Source organism: Corvus cornix, chromosome 2, assembly GCF_000738735.6.
Source record: "Corvus cornix cornix isolate S_Up_H32 chromosome 2, ASM73873v5, whole genome shotgun sequence".
Classification (NCBI taxonomy): Eukaryota; Metazoa; Chordata; class Aves; order Passeriformes; family Corvidae; genus Corvus; species Corvus cornix.
Genome location: NC_046333.1, coordinates 20,797 through 46,326, shown reverse-complemented (window position 1 = coordinate 46,326; position 25,530 = coordinate 20,797). Strand labels below are relative to the sequence as shown.

The following is a 25,530-nucleotide window of genomic DNA, read 5'->3' as shown; positions in this document are numbered from 1 at the left end:
GGGCTCAGGACCCTGGGAGGCCTGAGGACAGGCCTTAACCAGGAGCAGTGGAGCCAAAGACAACATGGAGCTTTCTCTGTGGCTTTTGACAAGAGCAGCAGAACCAGACCCAGACCTGGGTTTTCCTTAGCATTCCTTCTGCTGCTGATCTTCTTGCAGAAGGCTTCCTCGTTGCTTTCCCCAGCCTGCTGACTGCTGTTGTTGCCTTCCAAGCTGTCATACTGTGACAGCCATAGAAGCTATCCAAGGATGTTGTTCGTATCCCAAAATTTGTAGTGTTGCAGCTGTTCCTTGGTTTCTGATTCTGTCTCACGATCCTTGCACGTCTGTTTACAGGCAGATGTGGTGGGGCCCCCACACTCTGCTGCTCCTACAAGGAACTTGTGAGAGACTCCCATCAGGCCATTCCTTCCACACTGTCCTCACTGCCCCCACTTGCAAGTTGGCCATTTTTTTGTCACCATTGATAAAAAAACCTGTGGCAATCAAGGATAAAAATGCAGAATTTAGTAATAATTGCTTTTTACTAACTTTTAAAAGTTTGAAACATTTGAGTTTTCACAATAGAAAGAGAAACAACTCCAGCCTCTAGAAAGACAGTGTCTTACTAATGTTAATAGTAATCTCTTCCAGTTATCCAAGTAATTCTAAGATAAAGTGTTACTATATAAGCTTCAAAACCTTGGCTGACAAGATGCTGCTTCTGCTACTGCTCGGTGCTTTCTGGAGTTTCTTCTACTAGATAAAGGCCAGAATGGAGAATTTAAGTACTGAAATACTCTTTTCACATTTGTAGTTAGAACTTTTGTAGAAGAGTGTAGACTTGCATGGAGCTATGAACTTTTCAGTTAGGGCAAACCATGCAAGAAGAAGGAATTAGGCAGGCTGTGCAGATCAGTATCACATAAACACTATCATGCCTCCAAAAGATTATTCCATTAGTAGGGTGAGAAAGCAAAAGACTGTAAGAGCTGCCAAAACTGGCCTGAGTGAGCCTTTGATCTAGCCCAAAATCCTATCTTTGCTGGGACCATAACACATCCCTAGAGAAGAATACAAACACAGCCAGTACAATTCTTCTCTCAAATGCTCTCCCAACCTGTGGCCATTTGCAGTTCAAGGAATTAGATGCAGTTTTGTCTTTGGCTGATTTTAAAGTGTTTGTGCTTTTTAACATCTTATAATGTTTAGCATCCAGTTTGGTTATAGGAATGGAATAGGAATTGCCCTTTCGCTTTCATGTGGTAAAAGATGTAAAGGTGTGGAATAGAAAAATTTATTGAAGGTTTCTGCTGTTTCTACAAACTTACTAGAAATTTTGTTAGATCCTGGGTCTAGTACCCATTGAAAGGTTGTATCATCTGTGTTGTATAGGCTGTATCTTAAAGACTCTGTAGGCCTCTCCCTGCTTCACCATGTGCCTGGGGGGTTCACAAACTGACTCTGGTGGAACTTGGCATCAAAGGTCTGAAGCTACTTTTTTGGTCCAGAATTTTTAATTGACTGCAGCACACCATGATTGATTTCCAGGCAAGGAACTGAGGAATCTTTTTATCTGTGCAGAACAGGAAGAAACCTTTGGGGTGTTTTGTTGGGTCCAAAGATTTGCACTCTCTGCCTCGCTGCCCTTACTCTGCAAGCTGTCTGTCAATTCCCTGATGTTTCCAGGGTAATGCTTGCTCTTCGTGCTCATGTTTCTTTTATTATTCTGCTGATACTAACACATTGAGAAAGCATATAAGCAGTTAAAAATATAATGGTTCAGCTAAAGCCGAACACAATTTTTTGCTCTGTGGTTTCTGCTTTTCCAAAGTATCAATCTTGCTGTAAGTAGAGCAGTTACTCTACCATCTCAAAACAAACAGTAGGTTGAAAGAGACATTTATTTGATAATCTTAATCAGTCTAAATACAGCAGGGAGAAATTGTTTGTCTTCAGGCTGGAAAAGAAAATTATTAAGAAAGGGATGAAAAAAACCTGTAAAACATGTGGGAAAGGTGCCTAGGGAATGCCTGCCCACCACTGCTCCAGCAGTGCAGGGAAATGACATCAAATGAAGCTCACTGGTGGCTGGTTCCAAATGAGCAAAAGGAGGTACTTCCTCCCACATTGCCTGGTGAGGTTCTGGAACGCTCTGCCTTGGGCTATTGTGGGTATTAAAAGGCAGCAACTTTCAAACCTTGTCAGAGTACTAGGAGAGCCAGCTCTTGGCATGACCTCGTGCAATAGTTCTCATGTCCTTGCAGATCACAGGGAACAAGTGTATGCCTGGTGTCTCTCACATGTATGTTTGTGTCTTACACCAGATATAAACTGTAATTTTAACTGTAACTAATTTTGATTCTAAAGCAAAACAGGAATACCAACTCACTTTTAATTCCTACGGAAATATTATAACAGTTAAGTATTTTAGTTACATAGGTGAAAGCTACAGTGAATATTGTAGAAATAGACAAGGTTGTCTGGTAGATCTGTTTAATTACTTACAGTACCTTTTTTTATGGTTTGCCTGCATGAGGTATTCCAAATTAAGAACCAGCATTTTCATTTAAGGGTATACTTACCCATTTCTAAGCTCAGTTCTTTACGTCTTTGTTCCAACCTACTTCATATCCCCACCTCTGCTAACTTCCTTGTAAAACAGAAAATAAAAAGGGGGGTTGTCAATAGAACTCACGTAGTTAACTATGTATTAAAGTACCAGTAAAAGTTGGCAGGATCATAAGTTGACACCTGATACCTGATCGTGTTGAAACTTTGACGTGAAGGTCAATTTCACCTCAGCCAGGAAGATACGCTGGCAAAGGCTGGCATCCTATGTGACAGTTTTTACTTACAATGGGTAACACTTGGTTTTGAAACATCAACATGAACACTCTTTTAGTCTAGAGAGATGCAGCACTCTTTAGTTTTGAACTGGACAAACTCACTGTACTTCGGATTGCTGAGAGTAGCGGCTCCCTGGCTGCCGGTAGCTAAACCTCTCTTGAAGAAAACAGCCATGATTCAGGCCTTGTGGATTTAGACAGGATCTTCCAGAATCCATTAGCTTCCGTTCCGTGCTCTCGCTTTTCAGTCTATGCTTGTCCCATGCCACTGAGACCTGCCTCGCTGTCTGGGAACTGCTGTCAGAGGGAGAACTCTGGTCACGTCTCTCCAGGGGCTGGGAGTGTGTCAGTATTGCTGTTCTGGAACATGGCAGATTCGCGCTTCCAGTGCTTGGACATTCCTTGCTTCCTTCTCAGATCCGGGAGCTGGTTCCTGAGTCCCAGGCCTACATGGATCTCTTGGCCTTTGAACGCAAACTAGACCAGACCATTATGCGGAAGCGCGTGGATATTCAGGAAGCACTGAAGAGGCCAATGAAGGTATGTTGTGAAAAATTTGTAGATTGTGTCAGGGGAGGAAAATAATTCTTGTAGTAAATGGTGGAAATACCTTTCCAGTAAAAGTCCCATTAACAGAAATGCTTTGGAACAGTTCAGACAAAGCTCCTAAGAGCAAACAGCTGGGAATCAGCGTGCATAGAAAAGTGGTAGAGAAAAGAGAAGATTCTGGCTATTACCTGCTCTAGCTTCTGAAAGTCTCTAATAAGGGGAATAATACCCTAGGGATAAATAAACACTGGTTTGGGAACTTTGTATTAAAATGATAAAAAATGAGAAAATAAGAGATTAGAGGAGTGTGCTGAAGGTATGTATGACATTTCCAATTCAAATTCGGTCAAAAGTGGAACTTCTGGAATAACAGAACATACAATGGCAAGAACTACTTACAGAAATGATTATTTGTGTAAGAAGAGAGTTGATGACGTTTTCTGCAGTTTCTTTCTATTAGATCAAGTCCAGCACTTCACTCTTCCTAATATCCCACTGAAATGGTCTTTTTCTAAGTTTTCTGAGTCTATTAATTTGAATCATGGAAGAGTTTAGATAGGAGGAAACTGAAGTTACCTAGTTCAACCTTCTGCTAAAAACAGGGTTGTCAAGGCCTTGTTGAGTTTTGAAAATCTGTAAGGATGGAGGTTTCACAGCCTCATCAGGCAGTCTGTTACAGTTTTTGTCCACTTTCGTTGTGAAGAATTTCTTTTCATGTCTCATTTAATTTCTTGTGACTGTATGGGGTAGCTCATATTCATTCATCTAGTAACTCCCATAGAATGAAGGGGTTTGTAGCTGTATGTCTGCTGTGAAGTAAAGCTGTCATTCTTGTCTGTACTACAGTGATGGGAGTCAGCCCAACAAAGATCAATATTCCATTGTGTTTGTCACTGTACAGGTATCTGATAAAATGGGAAGGCTTTTACCTCTTGATGTTTTTCCAGTTGATATATGTGAAGCAAAAAAAAAACCTCCAACAACAACAGTAAAAAAAAAAAAACCCACAAAAAACTATTACGTTCCATTAACATACCTAGATAGATAGGAAACTGTATTGTGGAGGGTCTAAATCACAAGTTCATTATTAAAAAGTGTTGTACATAGTAGATTGGACTCTCAGAAGAAATAATTTGTCTTACCTTCTTGATATGGGTAGAACACCATTCTTTTAAACTAGCTAGGAATCTGGCCATGTTTAAAAATGATTGAAGACTCTGACTGGAATTCATAAATCAGCAGGAAATTGTTTATTCTGTGGCAAACTCTTTAATGAGGGACTTAACAGGTACACAAGGTCCCAGCTGTAAGCTGTGCAATGGAGATATTCAGTGTCTGGGATAGGGAAGAGTGTAGGAGGCACAACACTCTATGGAAACTGTAGACAGAAAATTCTGTTTCCATCTAAGGCTCAGCAAACATATTTTAAGTATCAGTTACTCAGCATCTAGAGAATGATCAAACAGATGTTTTTCAAATTCATATATAGGTAGTCCTAGCAGACCTGTCAAAATAGAGCTAAATCTAGATAAACTTGGGTTTTTCTTAAAGTTAAGTATTTTCATTTTATTATAGTTGCAGAATTGGTAACAGCAATAGAAGTTATCTCTGCATTTCCATCTCTCATCGAAGCTCTTGTAATTTTGAAATATTTGCCTTAAAACAGTGATTCTCAAACTGGGACTGTAATCCTGGGAGAAATATGAATTTGTCTGAGGTATGTAAAATTATGTAGGGAATATGCAGGATTTCTCAGAATTATCAGCTGTAATTGCAGTTACGGTGTTAGTCACAGTGATTCAGCTGTAGAAGCAGTCGTAGGGAACCACAGATTTATGGTCTAGTGTTGCTCAGGCTGGGGGTTTTTTTCTGTCTGAAGACTAACCATTCTGGGGAAATTTTAGGGGGAAGTGGTTTAAGCATTTTTTTCCTGAGGATAGTGCACAGAATATGTTTGTCTTGTTGATCCTACTTGGATCTCCTGAGAACAGTTGTGCTGTTGAACCCGGTGACAGCTGTGGGATGGCTCAAGAAGTGAGGAGGCCTGGGGGTTGTGCAGCTGTTGAAGGGGGAAGTCGCCTTCCCCACCTGTCAGGTCCTTTGACCACTGTCAGCAGCCCCCTTCAGCTGCCAGCTTTTCCAGTTTAGATCCTGCCTTGGTAGTTTTCTGCTTGTTGGGCACTGCTGTGTTCTCTACTCTTCTTCAGCCAGTCCTGCATTCTTGGATTGCATCTGTCATGAGAGTCTCAGAATTCCTTGTCTGCAGAGCAGCATTAGCAAGAGTCCTTGTACTGACTTCATGGAAGACCCACGTGGTCAGAATTCCAGAAAGAACTTTTAGGAGGTAGTCAGGCAGACAGGGCTGTTTGATAGATACAGCAAGCTCCATGGCCTGAAAGAAACAGAAACCAAACACTCAACTCCAGACCAGTAGATGTCGTTAAAGAAGAATGAATTACTGAAAAATCTCTGCAGCTCTAAGTCCATGGTGAATGTTGGGAGTGGGATTTATTTGGCTAAGTATAGACATATCTATTTTATTCATTTATATGTGAGCTAGTTGCTCTCGGCTCCCTTCATAGTTGTGGGATTAAGTTGGTATAGGCAATGGTGTTCAGGGCACAATTCTTCTCATACAGAAGCGGATGTTTAAAAGAATATAGACAAATAATGCCCTAAAAAATGCCTATTTCTCTCCACTGTGTAAGCCTGAGATAGACAGCTGTGGGCATAACAATAATTTAAAACTGAAATGATTTTCATCCCAAAGCTTGAACCAGGGTCTCCTGACAGAAAGGGGGATGAGACCCATGTCACAAGCAAAGGCTCCTACTCCAGGTCCTGGCACCACAGACAGTACATTGGTCTCACCCAAACCAGAGACTGTCATCCAGGGACTGTCACTCTTTTGCAGTGAACTAGTGTGGGACATTCTGTTTGCCAGACGTGTAGAGTTGCAGTTTCCGAACTAAATTATCTGCTTCCAGGTTCTCCATTTTTAGGTTAAAAACAAGTAGTAGCATCAGAATACCATCATAGTGTCTCTCTCCCTAGTTTTGTGAATTGGGATCTTTTCCCCACTTTCAGATTTTAAGATGACTTAGGAATTGATACTGGGTTGTTGCCAGAAAGCAATTTGGGTTTTTTTCTGAAACACTTGTCTTGTGGTGTAATTTTATGTGTTCTGCTTTTTTGCTTTATGAGATAAGGAAAATGTGAACACCTAATCTCCTTCTTTAATCAGTCAATGTTTTAAATTTGTCTTTCAAGTTCTTTAATGTTCTCTTTTCTCAGGTAAAAAATTCATTCCTCCCAATCACTGTAGAAAAATAATTTTTCAATGCGCCTGGCTTCTTCTTACTGCCTGTCACTATACAACTCCTCATTCTCTCCTGAGAAAGTACCGTATACAACTACCAAATAAGCTGCTGCAGCTGATTTTGTAGACTGTTGCCCATACTAATTTGCATTTTATTCCTCTGCAGCATTCGTTTCACCTTTTTTTGAGTTTTGTTGTTGTTGTTTAAGCTTTTATAGAACTGTCTACAAGTGTTTTTCATGCACTGCAATTTTGCACTCAGTAAATATTGTCTTGTTCCTTTTATTATTCATGATATTTCTATAGTCTGCTAAGTCACTGATTTTTCTGCTTTGGGTTGACCATTTTTACATTCTTGTCCATTTTTTTTCAGGAGTTACCTAACTAATTTTGTTTCTTCTGCAAATTTTGACATATCTTGCTGCTGCTCTGAGTGAGATGCCTCTATATTCCAGCTCTGATATGGACACTCTCTATTTAACTTGGGACTTTTATAATGATGAGACAGTGATCACTGTCTTTTCTGTCTCCTGATTTTTAGTCTCCATGCTACCACTGTTCATTATGCTTCCTAAAAAGTTACTCTATATGCAAAGGCAAAACCACGGATTTTAATCTTTTCTGTGCTTTCTGCTTGAGGTTTTTATGCTATGTTGAGGTTCATAGAAATTCACCCTTAAGATATACTTAGAGAGCTCTTAACACAATACTGCTTATAAGATTGGCAGCCAGATTTTCTTGCGTCAATTGGGAATAGACTATCCGCTAATAACTTTGTTCATTTGTTTGAAATCCCAGACACAACTTCCCTGGAAGCATCCTGGAGGTTTTGTGTCCAGCCTGAGAGTTCATTGAAGGAAACTTCAGCAGTTGATGGAGATTTGTCTGGGGGATAGCACACAGATCATGGGATCATCAGATACTCGCTTCCTGATTTGACTTGTTAGGGATTCAATGCTAATGGAAACTGAAAAAAAACAAAGTAACACTGTAAACCAGGGGAAGCTTTCTGAAGGATTTGGCAGATTTCCAGCATTTCACTCATGTATTTGAACTTAAAGCTGTATTGATTTGTGTGAAGATGACATTGGAGAGCTTGGAGAGAGAGCAAGCTGTAGCTGTGCTGCTCCACCGTTCCTGTCAGCCTCCCATTCAGACCTGTTTGATTTCATGTGAGCTCTCCCAGCAGTTGTGCTGAGACCTTTGCAGGAGTTCATTGCTGACATGACCACTCATTTATTACATACGATTATTTTTTTTCCTTTTCGATTTCTCAAGGAGAAATTGTAAATGAAACACAGTGCGTTTAGGGGAAGGCTTTTCATTTTAATATGTCTGCAATTTAAAGTTCCTTTTGCTGAAGCAGAGTCAAAGATCTGTATCTTACTCTTAGAGAGCAAGGAGATCAAGCGTTTGCTGATTTTTGGACAAGAGATTATTTGATTTACAGTGTTGATCAGGTCTCTGTGAATTTCCCCCTGCTTAGCTTTGCCTTTGTGGGTGGTAAAGTTCTGGTGTGTTTGAAGAGATGAAGTGTGATGCTTTCTCTTTGCCCTAGAGATGTAAGTCTTCTCTTTAGTTTTTGCTCCCAACTACTGCGAATCCTTTGGTTGCTTGCTTTTCTGTTCTCTGAGAATCCACCATACAGAGAGGAGAACAGATTTTAGGTCTGTGTGGTAAAGTGCATGGCTAAGAAATTTGAAGAATTTGTTGAAAGGCAGTGGCTTCTTGCCACTGCTTTATTTAAGCTGCAAAGCAATCAAGTTGCACATAACTTTTATCATTTCCTGCCTGGATGAGAATGAGTTGCGTAACTGGAGATGGAAGAATATGTCATTCTGAGAGCCTTCTGGATATGGACTTGACATTATTGTGAACACAGGGGTACTGAGAGTGAACCAAATGCAGTGGTTTTGGGTGTGTGTCAGCAGCTGAAGAGACTTTATGGTCCGTATAGTGACTCTAAAACCCCACCCAGCACCATGTTGGTGTCTTTCTTCCTTGAGCTGAATTTTGACTGTATCTCATCTCTGAACTGGCATCTTCCAAGACTGGACATCCTTATGATAGCAGTATAGCTGTGCATGCTGGAGTTGTTACTCACTGGATGGATCCCTTCAGGTAGGATTCAGACTATAATCTTGGGTGTCTGCCAAGGGTCTTGCTTCACAGGTGCAATGGTAGTTTAAATCAGCTGCCAGGAGAATAGTTATGGTAGGAGAGAAGGAGCTTGAGGGTCCAAAGTAACTGTTCTGGCTGTAGAGCCATGGTTCTGAAATTTTGCTAGGGATTTCTAAATTTATTTTCTTTAAATTCCACTGCACAAAGTATGCATTACCACTATTGGTGATAAGGGTATGCAGGGCAAGTTCAAGTGACATTGTCTAGTTCCTGGACCTGGAAGAGGAGACAGTCAGCCTCCCAAAATGTCTGAGAGCAGAACCGTTCCCAGGTAGCTCTTACAAGAAGCCAGTGGTGCTGGCAACACTAGATGTATAAGGAAGAGGTGGTAGTAATTCTGGAAAGGGCAGAAAAAGAAGGAAAATGGAGCAGGAGCAGGGAAACATGATAAAAAATGGAGGAGCGGCAGGAAACAAACAAGATGTGGACATGATGGCAGCAGCTTCAGAAAGGTAGTTGAGGTTTGAATGTTTCTGGGTCAGTACAGTGTTGTGCAGGGCATGTTGGGCTGTTCAAGCAGTGTTCATGGACAGATGCCTCTTTCACAGTTTCTTATACTGCTCTCCAGAACATCTCTGGTAGGTCTGGCTGACTCTGCAGGTCATGTCTGCACTCTGAAAGGCATGGAGTTGCTGGAATAAGAGCAAACCTGAAGAAATGAAGCATTTTCAAGGAGATGTGAGCAGAGAAAATTTGGTTTACAGAATTTTATTTTTTTTAAATTTTATTTTACCCAGCAAATGTCAGTTTTCCTTCTTTATGTTCCCTTATTCTGTGTTTTAACGAAGATTTTTATTAGACTTAAAGCCCATTTGGTGTTGAAGTATTCTTGCAGCTGTACAATTGCCCTACCTGACTGGTTTCTTGAGGAGTAAGAAGCAAGGATCTTTCTGTGGTTGTATTTAAGAGATTATCATTGCCTTAATAGTGTTGCAAATTTGCAGTACCTTGGGCCAATATCTGAAGACAGCCCCCAGGGTGCAGGTTGGACATTTTGTTGTCGGATAGAATGTCTCTGCCCAGCAGAGGCTGGAGGCACAGCATGCCACAGTACAGACAGGTTGTCAGTAGTGTCTGTATCATGTTGGAGTCAAAGGCTAAATAGCTTTCGATGTAAAAGCAAGATACATAAAAAGTAGGAGAAATTCTAATTTTTGAGATAGCCATTACTTAGTATTTTTATTCACAATTATTCTAAGTTCCTTTCTGATGTGGAAGTCAGCTTGTATATAGGTGTTACAGTCAGGAAATAATTAAATTTGAGAAAGAGAATTTGTTGTGTAAAACCAAACACTCTAAATTGAAGAGAGAGATGCAGGAGAAACAACCAAATGATTCGCAGACTGAGACTCTGGCAAAGCAGGGAAAATACAGGGAAGCCAGCAGGAAACCAGCTCTGAAATGTAAGCTGTACCTGGTTTGTGCATGACTTGAAAGACGAGTGCTAAGGGGCTATCAAAGGGAAGGAGTGAAAGTGTGGAGGAGAGGAGCTCGATACTTCACGGTTCAGTTGGGTGGTGTTGTTAACTTGGTTTTAGGTGGACTGGACAAGAGAGCTAGAGAGAAAGGGAGACATCTAAAACACTCAGATTTGAATAAGGATGTTACTGCAGAAAATGATCTTAGTGATGAAATGACTTCTGAGGAAACAGACACGGTTCCTAGCTGGATATGGGGAGACATGAGGAGAGAAGGAGTTTCCAGGGTAAATGGGAGAATGACGATAATGTCTTTGGAAACTGAAAGAAGAGGAAATGGAATCAGTGATATAAATGTGAACTATCAGGAGAGTATCTTTGAGGAACTCTTAAGTAAAAGCCTGCTTGTGTATGTGGATACAGTTCTGCAAGTAATCCAGATGGGTATAAAATTTGGGAATGGTGCATAAAATGTGCAGAGTAATTTGAAGAGTTGTGAATTTAAAAATGTGAAGTCCTTCACAAGTCCGCTGCATGAAATAGAGACTTAGGGTCATTAAAATAATTATATTATGAAAGAGCACTTTGGCAACAGAAATGCTGTGGGAAAGGATGGAGAAAACATTGATTCACAGGAATGTTTTTCTGCCTATCTCCCTGTTCTTACCTGTGTAAACCTGTCATTTTCTGCACTGATGGCACTTTGGAAAATCCTGTTCCCTGCCAGAACATACTGTTGACACTCCATTTCTATCAAACCTCTCCGTCACTGTCTTCTCCAGATTTGGCAAAACGTAGTAATTTTTCTGTTCCTCTTCAGCCATACATCTCTGCCTTCCCCATTCCTCTGTGCCAGATTATGCTCTACAACCTGCTGTATGTAACTTCCTTCTCTCCTATGTGTGTGTGAAAGCTTTACAAGATTGCTCCTTTCTTCTGTTGTTTTGTCTGCATTAACTTGATAACTGTAGCCTTTTTGACGTTGTGTTATACATAGGTATTGGAGATTAGAGTCCCAAAGTAATTTTTGGTAATAATCTTTTCTGGAATCCATGCATCAGACTTAATGGCTGTGTTTTCCACATGGTGCATGGCAGGAGAGGTGCTGAGAAATGACACGGCCAGAAGCCATTACACTGACTGGGAAACTTCAGGTGTTCTGTAAAAATGATTATGTGTAGGCATGATTGTATCTCTGACAGACTTGAGCACCTACCTCGGTGTTAGGAATGAGGCAGGGTGCCTTCCTTCACTCCGGTCTCCCAGCAAGGTGGAACTGCAACATGTTTGCTGAGGGTGAAGGCAGGTGGGGTGAACAGGAGGGTAAGGCAGCCGGTGTGTGTCGGTGTGTTCAGGTGTGTCTGCAGGAGGATTATTACCAGATGCTGCATGATGGTAGAATGCAGATGAGCAGAGATGTGCGTGACAGGTAGTTTGCTGCATGAGCTGATTTGTGATTGCCATTTACAAATTTGAACTGATGCAACTATGAAAGACATTTATGTTGCAATAGAGTTGCAGCTGAGTTTTAGCAATCTAGCTAGGTTGAAGCCAGAAAGGACATCATACCGTGCTTTTCTCACAGTGATTTCTCAAATATCTAATCCAGACCTACAGGATGTATCACTTCTCAGGCTTGGCAACCTCCTGTCTTCCTCCATTTACACTGAATTTTAGTATGTTTGTATAGCCAAGAGTTTTTGAAAGGAATTTTCAGATTCAGCTCTTCAGTGTATTTTCTTACATGTAACAGAATCTTAAATTCTAATATAACTGGTGCAACTGTACAAAACATGGAGATTCTCTACTAAATGTGTAATTATCACCTTTCCTGTGGCTTCCTCAGATCTTGAACTTAAACTGGATATGTACTTTTCCCTTGTCTATGTGTATAACAGCAAAAGCGGAAACTGAGACTTTACATCTCCAACACATTTAATCCTGCAAAATCAGACGCTGATGACTCCGACGGCAGCATTGCTTCATGGGAGCTGCGCGTGGAGGGGAAGCTCCTGGATGATGTATGACTTATCTCTGTTTCACTGGGGCTGGAGGACTCTAAAGATTGTCCTTTGGGGTGGTAGGTTTTACTGGGGACATCAGCTGAGACAAGACACGTCTGAATGGTAGTGTTGGCTTGTTGCTGCTGGGAAGGCACCATGCCCAACCCAAGTGAGGGATAAGGCCCTAGTGGGAATGTTGGAGAGTGCAGCAGAAAATGAGGCAGATGTAAGGACAGGACAGGTAGGAGGAAGTGGAGATAAGAGGGCTGAGGTGAATCCCTTCAAAGAGGTGGCAGGGTTCAGGTTACCACAGGTGTGATAATTCAGGCCTACAGCAAGCATTGCATCTTGTGAAGAGCGGGATAACAAGGAGAAGGCAGTACTTACATTGTACTTAGGGAGTACAACACGATGTAGGAATGGTTAGAGCAAGGATGGAAGAAACATTTTATCATTATGAAGTCCTCAGAAACCTCAGTGATGGATTTAGCTGTCCTTGGGGAAGGCTGGACTTTCCTAATAAATCATCTCTTTGAATAGACTTCACAAATAAGTGTTTATAGGCTAAACAGATGGAGAACATGCATGCATGGAGAGGGCAATGCTTTCAGTCTGTCTGGAGGTAACTGTACATGAATCAGAGTCCTGCTGGAGGATGAAGTGGTGACAAAGTGCAACATCTGGGAATTGCAGTTAGACAAATTCAGTTTAGAAATTAGAGCATATATTTCTTCTTTATTGGAGCAACATAGCTTTTCAATTACCGGCATTTTTAAATAAAATATTATCTGCATGAAATACAAAGAAATAAATTGGAATCCTGTGGCCTGTATTCTGTGGAGAGTCAGTTTTTAATGTAGACAGTATGAGCTATGTAGTAAACAACTAATACTGATAATTAAGTGAAAAGACAAAATGTAAAAGGAGATAGTTTTGCTTCGTGCATGACCACTCTGCAAAATTTAATGTAATCTGATAAATCAGACCAAGAAATTAGCATTCATCAAAAAACCCCAGGCTGTTAAAAAGAAAGGTATACAGAGGCCTTAGGATCGTAGAATGGTTTGGGTTTGAAGGGACCTTCAAGACCATCTCATTCCATCCCACTGCCATGGGCAGGGATGCCTTCCACTAGCCCGGGTTGCTCAAAGCCCTGTCCAACCTGGCCTGGAGCACTTTCAGGGATAGGGCAGCCACAGCTTCTGTGGGCAATCTGTGCCAGGGCTTTACCACCTTACCACCTTCTGAGTGAAAAATGTCTTTCATTAAAACCATTGCCCCTCGCCCTGTCACTACAGGTCTTGGTAAAAAGTGTCCCTCGATCTTTCTTACAAGCCCCCTTTAAATACTCCCTGGAACCTGCTTTTCTCTGGGCTAAACAACCCCAGCTCTCTTAGCCTGTCCTCACAGGAGAGGTGCTCCAGTCCTGAGATAATTTTCATGGCCATTCTCTGGACCTTTCTCATGCATGCCATGTTCATCTTACAAGCCAGTCCTTTTCAATAACACTTAAGAGTCAACGAAGTCTTACCTAAAGTACGCAGTGTTCCACTGTTGTTGAGATTTTTGCATCTTGCCCTGTGTTTGTCAGAGGGAGAACTCAATTAGATTGATCACACTTGTGACTTACATGGGATTTAATGTTCAAGACAGAGAGACTGAGAAGAAAGTCTAGGACACAAACTAATAAATGCAGCCTCATACATGTCTGGTTCTTCTGCTTGTACAGCTCAGCAAACAGAAACGGAAGTTTTCATCTTTTTTTAAGAGTTTGGTTATTGAACTGGACAAAGATCTTTATGGACCTGACAATCATCTTGTGGAGGTGAGAAGGTTGTGCCCCCTTTGCATACAAACCAGTTACTGGCACGCATAAACACCTGGTGCCTGTTGCCTCCCTTGTTTAAGGGACCTTGCATTCATTATTTCATTTAAGGTATTTTCAAAGTTCTCAAAATTCCATTCTTCTTAAGAATGTTTGCTAAAGGAATCTACTCTAAAAACGTAGATGGATTAGTGATGTAGCGCACATCTTAGAACAGAATGTATGAAAAGATGAAAAAATTGTACACGTTTTTCCTAACAAATAAAGTGTGCTAACAGCAGAGCGGGTTCTGCACTAAAGCCAAATTGAAATGACTGGCGGGGCGGAGGGGTGTTGTGGTTTGGTTTTGTTGTTGTCAGGTTTCTTTTTTAAATTGCCAGATCTTCAGAAAGCTTGTACTTGTCTGATTCTAACATGGTGTACTGTGCGAGATGCACCTCCATGGACATCAGTGGAAAAAAGACCAACAATTTTGCTTTTCTCTTTGTTAGTGGCACAGAACTCCCACAACCCAGGAAACGGACGGCTTCCAGGTGAAGAGACCTGGGGATGTCAGTGTGCGATGCACGTTACTTCTCATGTTGGACTACCAGGTCAGTGCACTGCTTTCGGCATGGAAAATACAGCTTCTGGGACCTAGTGCAATGGAGCAAATTCATCTTGTCACATACATCAAAACCCAATGTACTTGAACTTGCAGTGTCACGTGGTCCATTGAAGTTAGAATGATACCAAACTGACAGATTATTTAAAATCTAACGGGGACAAAACAAGTGAGTTTCTAATATAGTCTAGCAAAATATTGGTCTTGGTATTATGATAATTAGTATTTTTATTGTCCACCTGAAGAAAAAATAGGCATTTCCTCCTCTAGCTTCTTAGGGAATAGTCAGATAAGTTGCACACGCATGTGGTTCTTTAAAAAAAATTCAAAGGAGTAGCTTTTGCTAATGGTACCTGAACTGTGTAGCTGTGGCAGCCTTACCTTGGCACAAACGATGGACGCTGCAGTTGTGGAGCTCACTAATCTGACTGAAACCATCTCTGGAAGAAATGTTGCTGTCTTAACGAAACTGTTAAGAATGCACTGCTGCGAGTAGATGGGATCCCCCTTTTCAATGACAGTTCAGGCTCAGATGCGTTTTGATGGTATAACTTTTAAGAACTTGTTCTCTGCCACCTTCCTTCCCCTCCAGGCAAATAGCATCTATTCAAGATATAGACGCTCCATTTTATGTTAACAGAGGGAAAATTTTATTGATTTTGTGGAGCATATGGGCTAACTGAAATACTGATATAGGCAGCGAGAATTTTTACTGTTAAGACAATATAATGATGTTTGTTATGCTCACCGTTATTATAGATTTATGCTTTAGAATAGATGTTCTTTTATCCTTAAGTCTTGATTTGTTATAAAGCTAGCTTTGGGTGACCTGCCACCCCTCAGACTGGTGAATACTAAACCCGAGTATGAGTACACACTTGAAGAAGCATCAAATTCCAAATTATCCAAGGAATTTATATTACTAGAGATGGTAAACAGGGAAGTTGAATTGTATCACTGAGATCAGGAAAAGAAATAAAATACATTGACTGGTTGTGGCCGGGTAAATGTTTTGGTGTGCACCAGAATGGTGGGAACATGCCTGAAAAAATAGAGTTCCAAGACAGTGTGTGGATATGAGACAGCAGTTATTAGCAACTGTGGAAGCATCATCCTGCCTTCCTTCTCTCTCTCTGTGGTTCATTTCCAGTAGTTCAGAGGAAGGGCTGTTCTTTTTCTTCTCCCATTCCCAAAAGGAAACATTTGCATCAGTGTTGAAAAGGAAAATTCTTCCTGAGTCTTTGTGCAAGTTTTTATTATTTGAAGTATGCGCTACAAGTAGTCCATGTGCATAGCACGGGTACAATGTCCCTCTTCCAGAGTACCAGATTTCCAGAGTTGTATTTTGTGGTGGGACACAAAAACACAAACTTGTATTTTTGCAATCTCTGCCACTGAATGGGATGCTTCTCCTGAGGAGCAGAGTCCCCCGAGAATTAAAAACTGAAACTTCATACTTGTGTATCTGTCTGCTTTCCTCTTTTTTGCCACCTCCTTTGCTTTCTGTTCCAGCCTCCCCAGTTTAAATTGGACCCAAGGTTGGCCCGTCTGCTGGGGATCCACACGCAGACACGCTCAGCCATCATTCAGGCTCTCTGGCAGTACATCAAAACAAACAAGCTGCAAGACTCCCACGATAAGGAATACATTAACTGTGACAAGTACTTCCAGCAGGTAACTCTTTTTTAGACACAGTAGCTCTTTAGAAGCAAACTGTAACATCCAGCCACAAATTTGGGATGAATGAAAATGACTGATTTTTATCTTCCCTTAATGATTTGCAGTATCCTCAGTATTGAATGGCTTTCAGCAGCCACTACAATTAATATCATTAACAGCCTCCCCATGTGCCAGTGTTGTCAAAACCCCCTACATCTGGTGGTTCAGCACTCCCACAAAAGCTGTGGCCTTTCCAGGAAGGAGGACTTCTGTATTGATTTGATGGGGTTTTTTCCTCCATTGTATCATTTTATACTAAGAAACATGAAATATGTTTTCTTCCCTTCTCTTTCCCTGTTCATGAAGGAAGAAGACATGGAAGATATAATTGCAAAAGCTGTTTTTTCTTAAATCTTCTTCAGATAATGAAATGATCTGCATGATATTTTGAAAGTAGCATGTTGAGACTTTTTGTCTTTCACAATGACCTCTAGAATTAACCGAGAAGGCCACTTAAAAGCACTTCCACCCTTTCTGTAAATATGATTATGGGGTTTTTTTTTTTGAAAGGTAGTGTTCACTGAGCTATCACTGTCTTACTTGGCTTTGTTTTTCTCTAGCTTCAGGCTCACATGACTTATTTTGAAAGTAATTGAAAGTAGGGTTTGTGACATACTTCTGTGTAAGGAAAGTACTGGCAATTACAATGAGTAATATTTTAGTGAGCAATGAAAGTAAATGTTGTGATGAAACTTGTGTCCTAGTTTTCAAGTTTTTATTTTCTGTTACTAATTTGCCCTACAACAGTTCAAAGTAGCCAGTGCTTGAAGTAAACTTAAAGACAACTTTGCACATTTGAAAATACCAAATGCAGCAAAACAACTGTGAGATTCATGGGTATTTTTAGGAATATAGAACCAAAGTGATCAGGATTATATAGTCACTCTCTTGTTTGTTTGGGTTTTGGTTTTTTGAGAATTACAGCATACAGTCTCTTTCACATATAGTGAAAATTCCATATTAAAACCACATAAGAATTTTTGACAAAATGGCAATGCTGTTCTCTTGATTAGATTATTTGATTTCCATTCTTTATTTATCTTTAGCCAATTTAGACTGAGTTTTGTTTCTGCCAGCCCAAAGAGGAAATGGGAAAGGGGAGGTGAAAAATATTTGAAAAATCATGAGCAGAATGAAAAGGTGAAAAAGGAGTAATTTTTTATATTTTGGTCAATAGTTGCAGTCCATCAACTAAAACTAGCAGGTAGCAAATTGAAAACAAACAAAAGGACTCAAGCATATTTAAACTTCAGAACTCTTTGCAATACAACCTTGCAAATGCCACAAGTGTATATAGATTCCAAAAGTGACAAACCAAAGGATGAAAAATCTTGGGCTGTTTTAAATGCAAATTTGGAGGTTGGGAGAGTGTTTTTGGGGAAGAACCAGTATATGTTTCTCCTGTTCTTATATTTTTCCTTTAATATCCACTTTTGGCCACTACCAAGAGCAGGATACTATGGTAGATTTGCAGCAGATCCTTTGTATGACCCTGTACAGATGTACATATCTTTCAGTAAGCAGGAGGGCCTTCTCAATTTTATGTATTTTAATTTTCAGTTTAAGAACTTTGCTAGAATAAGAACTTGTTGAAGCCATCTTTTCCTCATGCACCGCATTAGAGATTTATTTGGTCTTAGGTCTCCTTTGTCTTAGAACTCTGCAGGAATGCTATGATACCTGATAATTGTCTTCTCATCCTCAGAAGATGAGTCAAGTGAGAGAGTTGGGAAGTAGCTGATTGCTTTTCTAGAAGACTGAACCTCACACCCCGCAAGAGCTAGCTAACCTGGAATAGTTTCATAAGAATGCAGTGCTTGCACAGATTTAAATCATAAATGGGATTGTTTTGAGTATTTCTGTTTTCCTTAGGTCTCTGTCAAAACTGTCCTAATCAGCTGATCTTACTTTCAAAACTGATGCTACTACTTAGGAATCTGAAGCCACTTACAATAAACGAAGTATTTAATGATGAGGTTTTTTGGTTTTTACTCTAATACTCTTAAGGTTGAGAGATGGAGGGCAAAGGAATTGGGTTAGTAATGCCTTCCAGTCTGATAATATTTCTGTAGATTGTATAGTTTTAGCCTCATGACTCCTGGGGGAAAAAAGGGTTGTCCTAGCCAGAAGTGTACATATCAGGGGAGCAGTACATAGGCACCAGTGTCTCTGGCATTCCCCTTGAGATACTGGTCTTCTCATTTGGTATGTCAGCTTTTCTGCATCCTGCACTGCTGCACTGTGGTTATATCTAAGGGCACAAGACAGTACACACTAAAAAATTATCACTGAATGAGTTACCTGACCCACCAGCATCACTGTAGCCAGAGAGGCTTTCAGAGCCAGGGGTTACAAGTGTAGACCACTAATTCCAGTTAGGCAGGAATATGAGAAGCTCTAGGAAAATTCCACCTACCCTTAGTTTCCAGCCTCCCATCCTCCTCTCGCTAATGTGTGTTCTTGATCCCTTTTCCCTTCCTAAAGCTCTTGTCGCTTGGGCTTGCATCCATGTTAGGAGTTTGACATGAGTGTTGAGCCAGTGGTGACAGCAGATTAGATGGAGCTTGGTGTGGAGAGATTTTGGGTGGGAATTCCACAGTCATCTCTATCAAGTGTCAGAATTCAGAACTCAAATAAGGAGGAAGCTGCAGACTCATTAGGTTTTGTTACTTCCTTGTTGTTCAGAGACTAGCTGGCTGAATTCCTGGATACAGGCAAGTCCTATAAATCAGACAGATTTTAGAATTGATGAAGACAGATCCTTTTCTGTTTAAAAACAGTTTACATCAGCAGGGAGATTTGAAATCCACTGTGTTACAAGCAAAAACAAGAAAAAAGTTTCAAAGGTATTTCAAAAGCAATAGAACCTTGCAAATACCCAGAGCTGGCTCCTGGGTATTTCTGCTGCCAAATTCACTCACTTGAGAAAACTGTGAATTTCAAAAGATACCCTATCTGAGGAACCAGAGCATCTGACTTTGTATGTCTATTCTACAACCTGATAGTCCTTTCTTTTCAAGCCTGCCTGCATCCTTTGTCTCTGGAGCTGCAAAGCTTGTTTTTGTTTACAGATACATACTATGAGTAGTGTATCTCTTCTATCAGGTGAAAGTAGTTTCCCTAAGAGGCATTTTCATTGGCATAGGCCTGAACATTTTTACAAAAACTTCCTCCACATAAAGGCACATTTGAAGGCAAATGTCAATATATATAGAAAGTTCAGGTTTGTTTGGGGTTTTTTTTAAGGTCAGTTTAATTGGAGTATCTTTAGAGAAAAGTCTATTTGCCAGTTCAGAGCATTAAAAATCACAGTAGGAAACAAAGGCTGTAATTATATTTCTGAAAACTCCAGGTATAAAGAGTGTTTCTAGATTCATGGCAATGCACTACAATTACAGAAAATTTCCAAACTCTACAGCTTTTAATGCTTTCCAGAAGAAAAAAATTCTTTTTTTCTGAATTCAGTAGAAATTCATTGTGTGATTTTCAGGGTTGTCCTATGCAGAGGCAGGAGCTGAATTCAATGACCCTTGTGGGTCCCTTCCAAGCTAGGATATTCTATGAGTCTATGATTCTGTTTAGCTTCTGGACCATAGTAAAGAGACGGGGTAACCATGAACCATTGTTTGGAAAGGGGTGGTTCCCTTCCAAGAGGCTGTTCAGGCTTTGGTTAAAAATAAATAATATCCCCTTGGCTTTATTTTTCCTTAATCCTAAAAACCCCACAAATTGCAAGCGATTTTAAAATCCAGAAATGTTTTCTTGTATTTTTCTTTAGCACAAAATATCACAAGAAACAAAAAGGCAAACTGTTTTTATGTTTTCTCTGGTAAAAAAATACAATTCTCTTTACAGTGTGCTTTTGTAAACCTTCAGTAAGAGAGGGAGTATTTGCTTCTCTCCCATCATTGATACAGCTGATCTTCGTGTCTCATTAAAGAGCACAATCTTCACATGCCCTGCAGCATCTAAACCAGAAGTGAGACATCTGAAATTGTCGTGACTTGATGGATATGTCTGCAAGCCCAGATGAAAGTACCACAGCAATTTACAGGGACAGAAGTGACCAAAAATTTAATCTGTGCAAGGAACCTGAATTTCAGTTTTCAAAATCACCTTCCTTAATTGCCTCAGTTCCTTGTGAGCTGCAGATACTGCAAGATAGGCTTTGGACAAAAAGCATTTGTTGTTTATTGTGTTCCAGATCTTTGACTGTCCACGGCTAAAGTTTTCTGAAATTCCTCAGAGGCTCACTAACCTACTGCTGCCACCAGACCCGATAGTGATAAACCACATCATCAGGTAAGCTGGCTGGTCAGCTCAGCACTGCCATGTGCAAAACACTCACTAGGTGAAGTACAGAAACAGCTGCAGCTAGCTGTAGGGACCATAATCCAGTTTTTACAGTTTCCAGGTGAATACCTGGGACTTTGTTGTGTGTTCATTCTATGTATCATTCTAGTTTGTATAATTCTGAATTATTTTCACTAGCACGGAACCAGTTTTCTAGGAGTATGAAAAACAGCTTTTATATTTACTAGAATATGATTGAGAGAGTTGGTCGGGCCTTTTCACTAAGGAGAGAGCAGCGACAGTTTGAACCCACAAAAAGAGATAAAAAAGAAATTGAAATGAGATATTGTACATCATGGGCAATCATTCTAATCACTGATACATTATGTAAAATGTACAACATTAGGATTTCAAATGCAGGGCCAGTCCATGCATGCTTTGTTGGGATTGGATCAGCCCTTTGACTGTTAGTCTTATCCTGAAAATGCCAAGGAGTCAAGAGATCTCCAGAGATTTCCAATAAAGAATGCCTGGATTTAGAGGAGGTCATTGTGACCAAGATACTGAGCTCTCATATCCTTGTCAAAACAGATGTCTTTGTGGCATAGCAGATGAAATACGACTTTCAGCTCTCTAGGGCTCTTCCAGCATGTGCTGTATTTAAGTGACAACTGTGTACATGGAGGAGGGGGATAAAGAGATTTCTGGGGATTGCAACTTTACTGTTCAGATGTTTCAATCTTTTCCAAGTTTCTTTGTGGTCTGGGTCAAAACTCTGATTCTGGGTGTTTAAACGTTATTGTTACTTAAGCACAGTGATTTGATCTCCTGGAGAATATTGACAGCAAATGTTTCTGAATTTGCTTGAAATTGGGCTCTTTATTTTAAATTTGTAACATATGTGATAAGAAGTTTAAATACTACATAGGCTGTGAAAATACAATTTGCTTTTTGATTAATTTGAATATATCAAACAGAGTAATGACAAGGCAGCTTGGCGGCCGTGCAGATTGAGAGCTGCGTACGTACTGTCATTGGATGCAACTCAGTGACCTGTCTGATGGACCACAAAAAAGCTGAGGTCCTCGGAGATAGACAGTCATTGCTTAGAGAAAAATGACAAGGAACTGATGATGATGTTTCCAGGGGCAGAGAGATGGCAAAAAGGTTCTGGAGGAAGTGTTTTTTGTCAGGTACCAGCTGAAGACCAGGACTTTGTATCTAGTAGCATTCTCTGATACACTCTATGCACTACACAGTACCTGACAACCTTAAATGGCACTGATATAACGGTGTGGAAAAAAGAAGAACTAATTTCCTGAGAAGAGGCAATACTTTTGCAGTGAAGTCTTTACAGTGTCAGGCTAAACTAAAATAAATCTGGAAGTCTATCACTGAACTTAAAGAAAGTAAGTAATTTTTAGACTCATAAGGTCACAGGATAATTTACAGTAGAAGGGGTTGCTGGTGGTCATTGAGAGCTCCCCCATCCAAAGTCAAATCAGGTTCAAAGTCTATCCAGGATACTTAGGGGTCTGGTTCAACCAAGTTTAAAATAGGGTCTCACAAATGCTCTGCCCTGTCCCCCTGCATTCAGTTTTTCAGAGTGAATGTAGCCAGCCACTGAAACAATATGCCAACTGCCTGTCCTGGTTTAATCCAGTCTTCAGCTCAGACTCCCCATCCGCTTGTTCTCTCTTGAGCAGGGCAGGGGGGAAGGTTGAAAAGGTAAAAGGGAGAGAATTCATGAGTTGAGATAAAGACAGTATAACAAATGATGATGATGATTGTGATGAACAAAATGCAATACAAGTGATACAGATGAAAACTATTGCTCACCACCAGCTGATTGATGCTCAGCGAGACCTTGAGCAGTGAACACCTGCCCAGTTTACTGTTCAGTATGGCTCCACATGGTTTGGAATATCTGTTTGGTCAGTTGGGGTTAGCTGTCACAGCTGTGTCACCTTCCAGCTCCTTGTGCACCTCCAGCCTCCTCACTGGTGGGTGGTGCAAGGAGCTGAAAAGGTCTTGACACACTGTAAGCAGCGATAAGCAATAACAAAAACATCTCTGTGTGACCAACCGTTTCCAGCACAAATTCACAACACAGACCCATGCCAGCTACTACTCTATCTCAGCCAAAACCAGCACACTACTACAGGAAATTTTTCATCACTAGTGATTGTAAATATATGTGCTCTTAATTGAGATAAATCCTCAGGACTGCCTTTTACAGGAAGATCAAGTAGATCACAATTATTCATTCTAGTTGTAGAGGCTATGCACAGAGACAAAAATGTGAAGTATTCTAAACTTATTCTAGAAATTTTAACAGTATTGTAGAATCACTCTCTGGGCAACAACAACCTTCCTTTTTGAAGAAAAAGGAAGAAAAAATACAATGGGGTTGAAGTGGATATAAAGTACAGATGAACAAAAAGTCTCTGATCTTGACAAATGTTTTAAATACTAGGTAGACTCAAACAATGCAGAATGCAATTAAAAATATTGCATTTTGTAATGGTTTCTGATCCCCATGATACTGAATGCATCAAATTTAAAACTGGTAGAAGTAGAAACTGGTAGAAATCTTCTTACCTGAGCTCAAGCTAGAACTGGAGATTTTCTTGAGTTGCACTTCTAATTGCAGCTGGCACACCTGAAATCAGAGGTAAAAAGAAAAACCTCTGTGGGATTTCCATTTCCACAGAGAAGCGAGACATCTTCCACACTGTTAAAGGACACAAGCAGACTGCAAAGCATAGCTCTCCAATATTCTTCTAGTACAAACAGGTTGTCTCTGGATTCCCCCTTTTTGACTTACCATCATGATTTTTAAACAAACAATTCCTTATAGGGAGTGAATTGGCCATGCTGCAGTGAATTTCTGTTGCCTCTCACCCTAATCTCAGGCACCTCCAAGGGGAGGCTGGCCCTGTCTGTGCTTCAGCAGTCCATATGGCAGTCGCACTCACCCAGGCGATCCCCTTTTCCCTTTTCTCCTCCAGGCTGGAGAAAGCTCTTGCAGCTTCTCTCGGCAGGTCTGTGCTCCAGCCCCCACCATCCTACTGAGCCTCTGCGGGCCTTGCTCCAGAGTGTCACATCTTTGTGGTCCTGTGCCCACCAGTCCAGATCCAGTTTCACCAGCGTGGCATAGCAAGGAAGAGCCTCTTTCCCAGGCTTGATGGCAGCACCTGCGCTAATACGGACCCTTTTGCAGCTGACCTTTGCTATGGCTGCCTTACCTCACAGACTCCTTCTGCACTTGTTGTCTGTCCAGCAGGACCCCCAAGTCCTCTCCTGCCAACCTGTTTTCTACCCCACCGATGCCCACCTGTGCCCCTGCACAGCATCATTCTGTCCCAGGAGCAGAACTTCTCCCATGCTGGGCTCTACCATGCTGAAGCGCCGTCCTGTTTCTGCGGCCTGTCAGGGTCCCTCTGAACAGCCCTGCTGCCCTGACTGACTTGGGCTCAGGACCCTGGGAGGCCTGAGGACAGGCCTTAACCAGGAGCAGTGGAGCCAAAGACAACATGGAGCTTTCTCTGTGGCTTTTGACAAGAGCAGCAGAACCAGACCCAGACCTGGGTTTTCCTTAGCATTCCTTCTGCTGCTGATCTTCTTGCAGGTGGCCACAGCATCACAGATTCTCAGAATGTTTGAGGTTGGAAGGGACCTCTGGAGATCATCTGGTCAAATGCTCTCCCCTGCTCAAGCAGAGCCACCTGTAGCAGGCTGGCCACAGCCATGTCCAGATGGCTTTTGAATGTCTCCAACATGGGAGACTCTGGGCTGGGCAAAAGGCAGATGGGCTTTGAGGGTCTTACTGCAACTTGTGCTATTGCTTGGTCACCCTTAGAATAAAAACGTGTTTCCTGGTGTTCAGATGGAGCCTCCTGTGTTTCAGTTTGCACCAACTGCCTCTTATCCTGTCACTGAGTACCACTGAAAAGATCCTGGCTCTATCTTCCTTAAACCCTCCCTTCAAGTTTTGGTAAGTTCCCTCCCCACCAGCCTTCTGTTTTCTAGGCTGAATAGTCCCAGACCTCTCAGCCTTTCCTCAACTGTGAGGTGCTCCAATGCCTTAATCATCTTCATGGACCTTTGCAAAATTCTCTCCAGTAGTTCCATATATGTCTTGCACTGGGAAGCCCAGCACTGAACACGGTACTCCAGGTGTGTCCTCACCAGTCTTGAGAATAGAGAAGGATCACCTCCCTCCACCTGCTTACAACACTCCTAATGCAAATCCATCCTTGGAAGTTCTTCCGCTCCCCCAGCTCTGTCAAGCTCAATTTGATCCTGAGCAAATTTTTTTACTACCTATTGCAGATGCACACAACCCACACATTTCACAGGTAGTGTTGAGAAGCCAGCATTTTTATATTGCAAGTGACAGTGACAAGTCTGATTTACCAGCTACTGCACTGAAGACTGTTTTCTAGTTAAGAAACTTTGGTCTAACAATAAAGTAAATGTTAAGTCTAACTGTTGGCAAATTAAATATAAATTTAGGTCAGGACAAGCCAAAGAATGATACTGGTATTTAGCGTAACATGTTTCAGGAGGATGTCAGAAATTAAATTTGATGGTCCGGGCAAAAGCTCCAGCTCAAAAGTCTGTGAAATCCAACCGATAAAAGATGAGAGAATATGCAAATGTATAAAGATACCCTGTTCTTAAACTTTTCTCACAGCATCTGCAACAGGCTTTATTGAAGAGTGTATTCTGGGCTGGATGGATATTCATTCTGATTCATTTATGGGCATTCTCATGATCTTGTGTTAT

At 41.0% G+C, this 25,530-nt stretch overlaps 1 protein-coding gene across 10 annotated transcripts in view; it reads left to right on the top strand.

Annotated features, from left to right (window-relative positions):
- Positions 1-25,530, top strand: part of SMARCD3 (SWI/SNF related, matrix associated, actin dependent regulator of chromatin, subfamily d, member 3) — an 80,521-nt gene that overhangs the window by 47,255 nt on the left and 7,736 nt on the right. For 9 of the 10 annotated variants that reach the window (XM_039549106.1, XM_039549108.1, XM_039549107.1 and 6 more), the window contains 6 exons: positions 3,246-3,368; positions 12,194-12,316; positions 14,028-14,123; positions 14,615-14,716; positions 16,240-16,401; positions 20,651-20,748. In XM_039549106.1, the coding sequence (XP_039405040.1) occupies positions 3,246-3,368; positions 12,194-12,316; positions 14,028-14,123; positions 14,615-14,716; positions 16,240-16,401; positions 20,651-20,748 (704 nt within the window). The remainder of the gene's footprint in view (positions 1-3,245; positions 3,369-12,193; positions 12,317-14,027; positions 14,124-14,614; positions 14,717-16,239; positions 16,402-20,650; positions 20,749-25,530) is intronic. The other variant, XM_019281136.3, reaches the window with a different exon arrangement.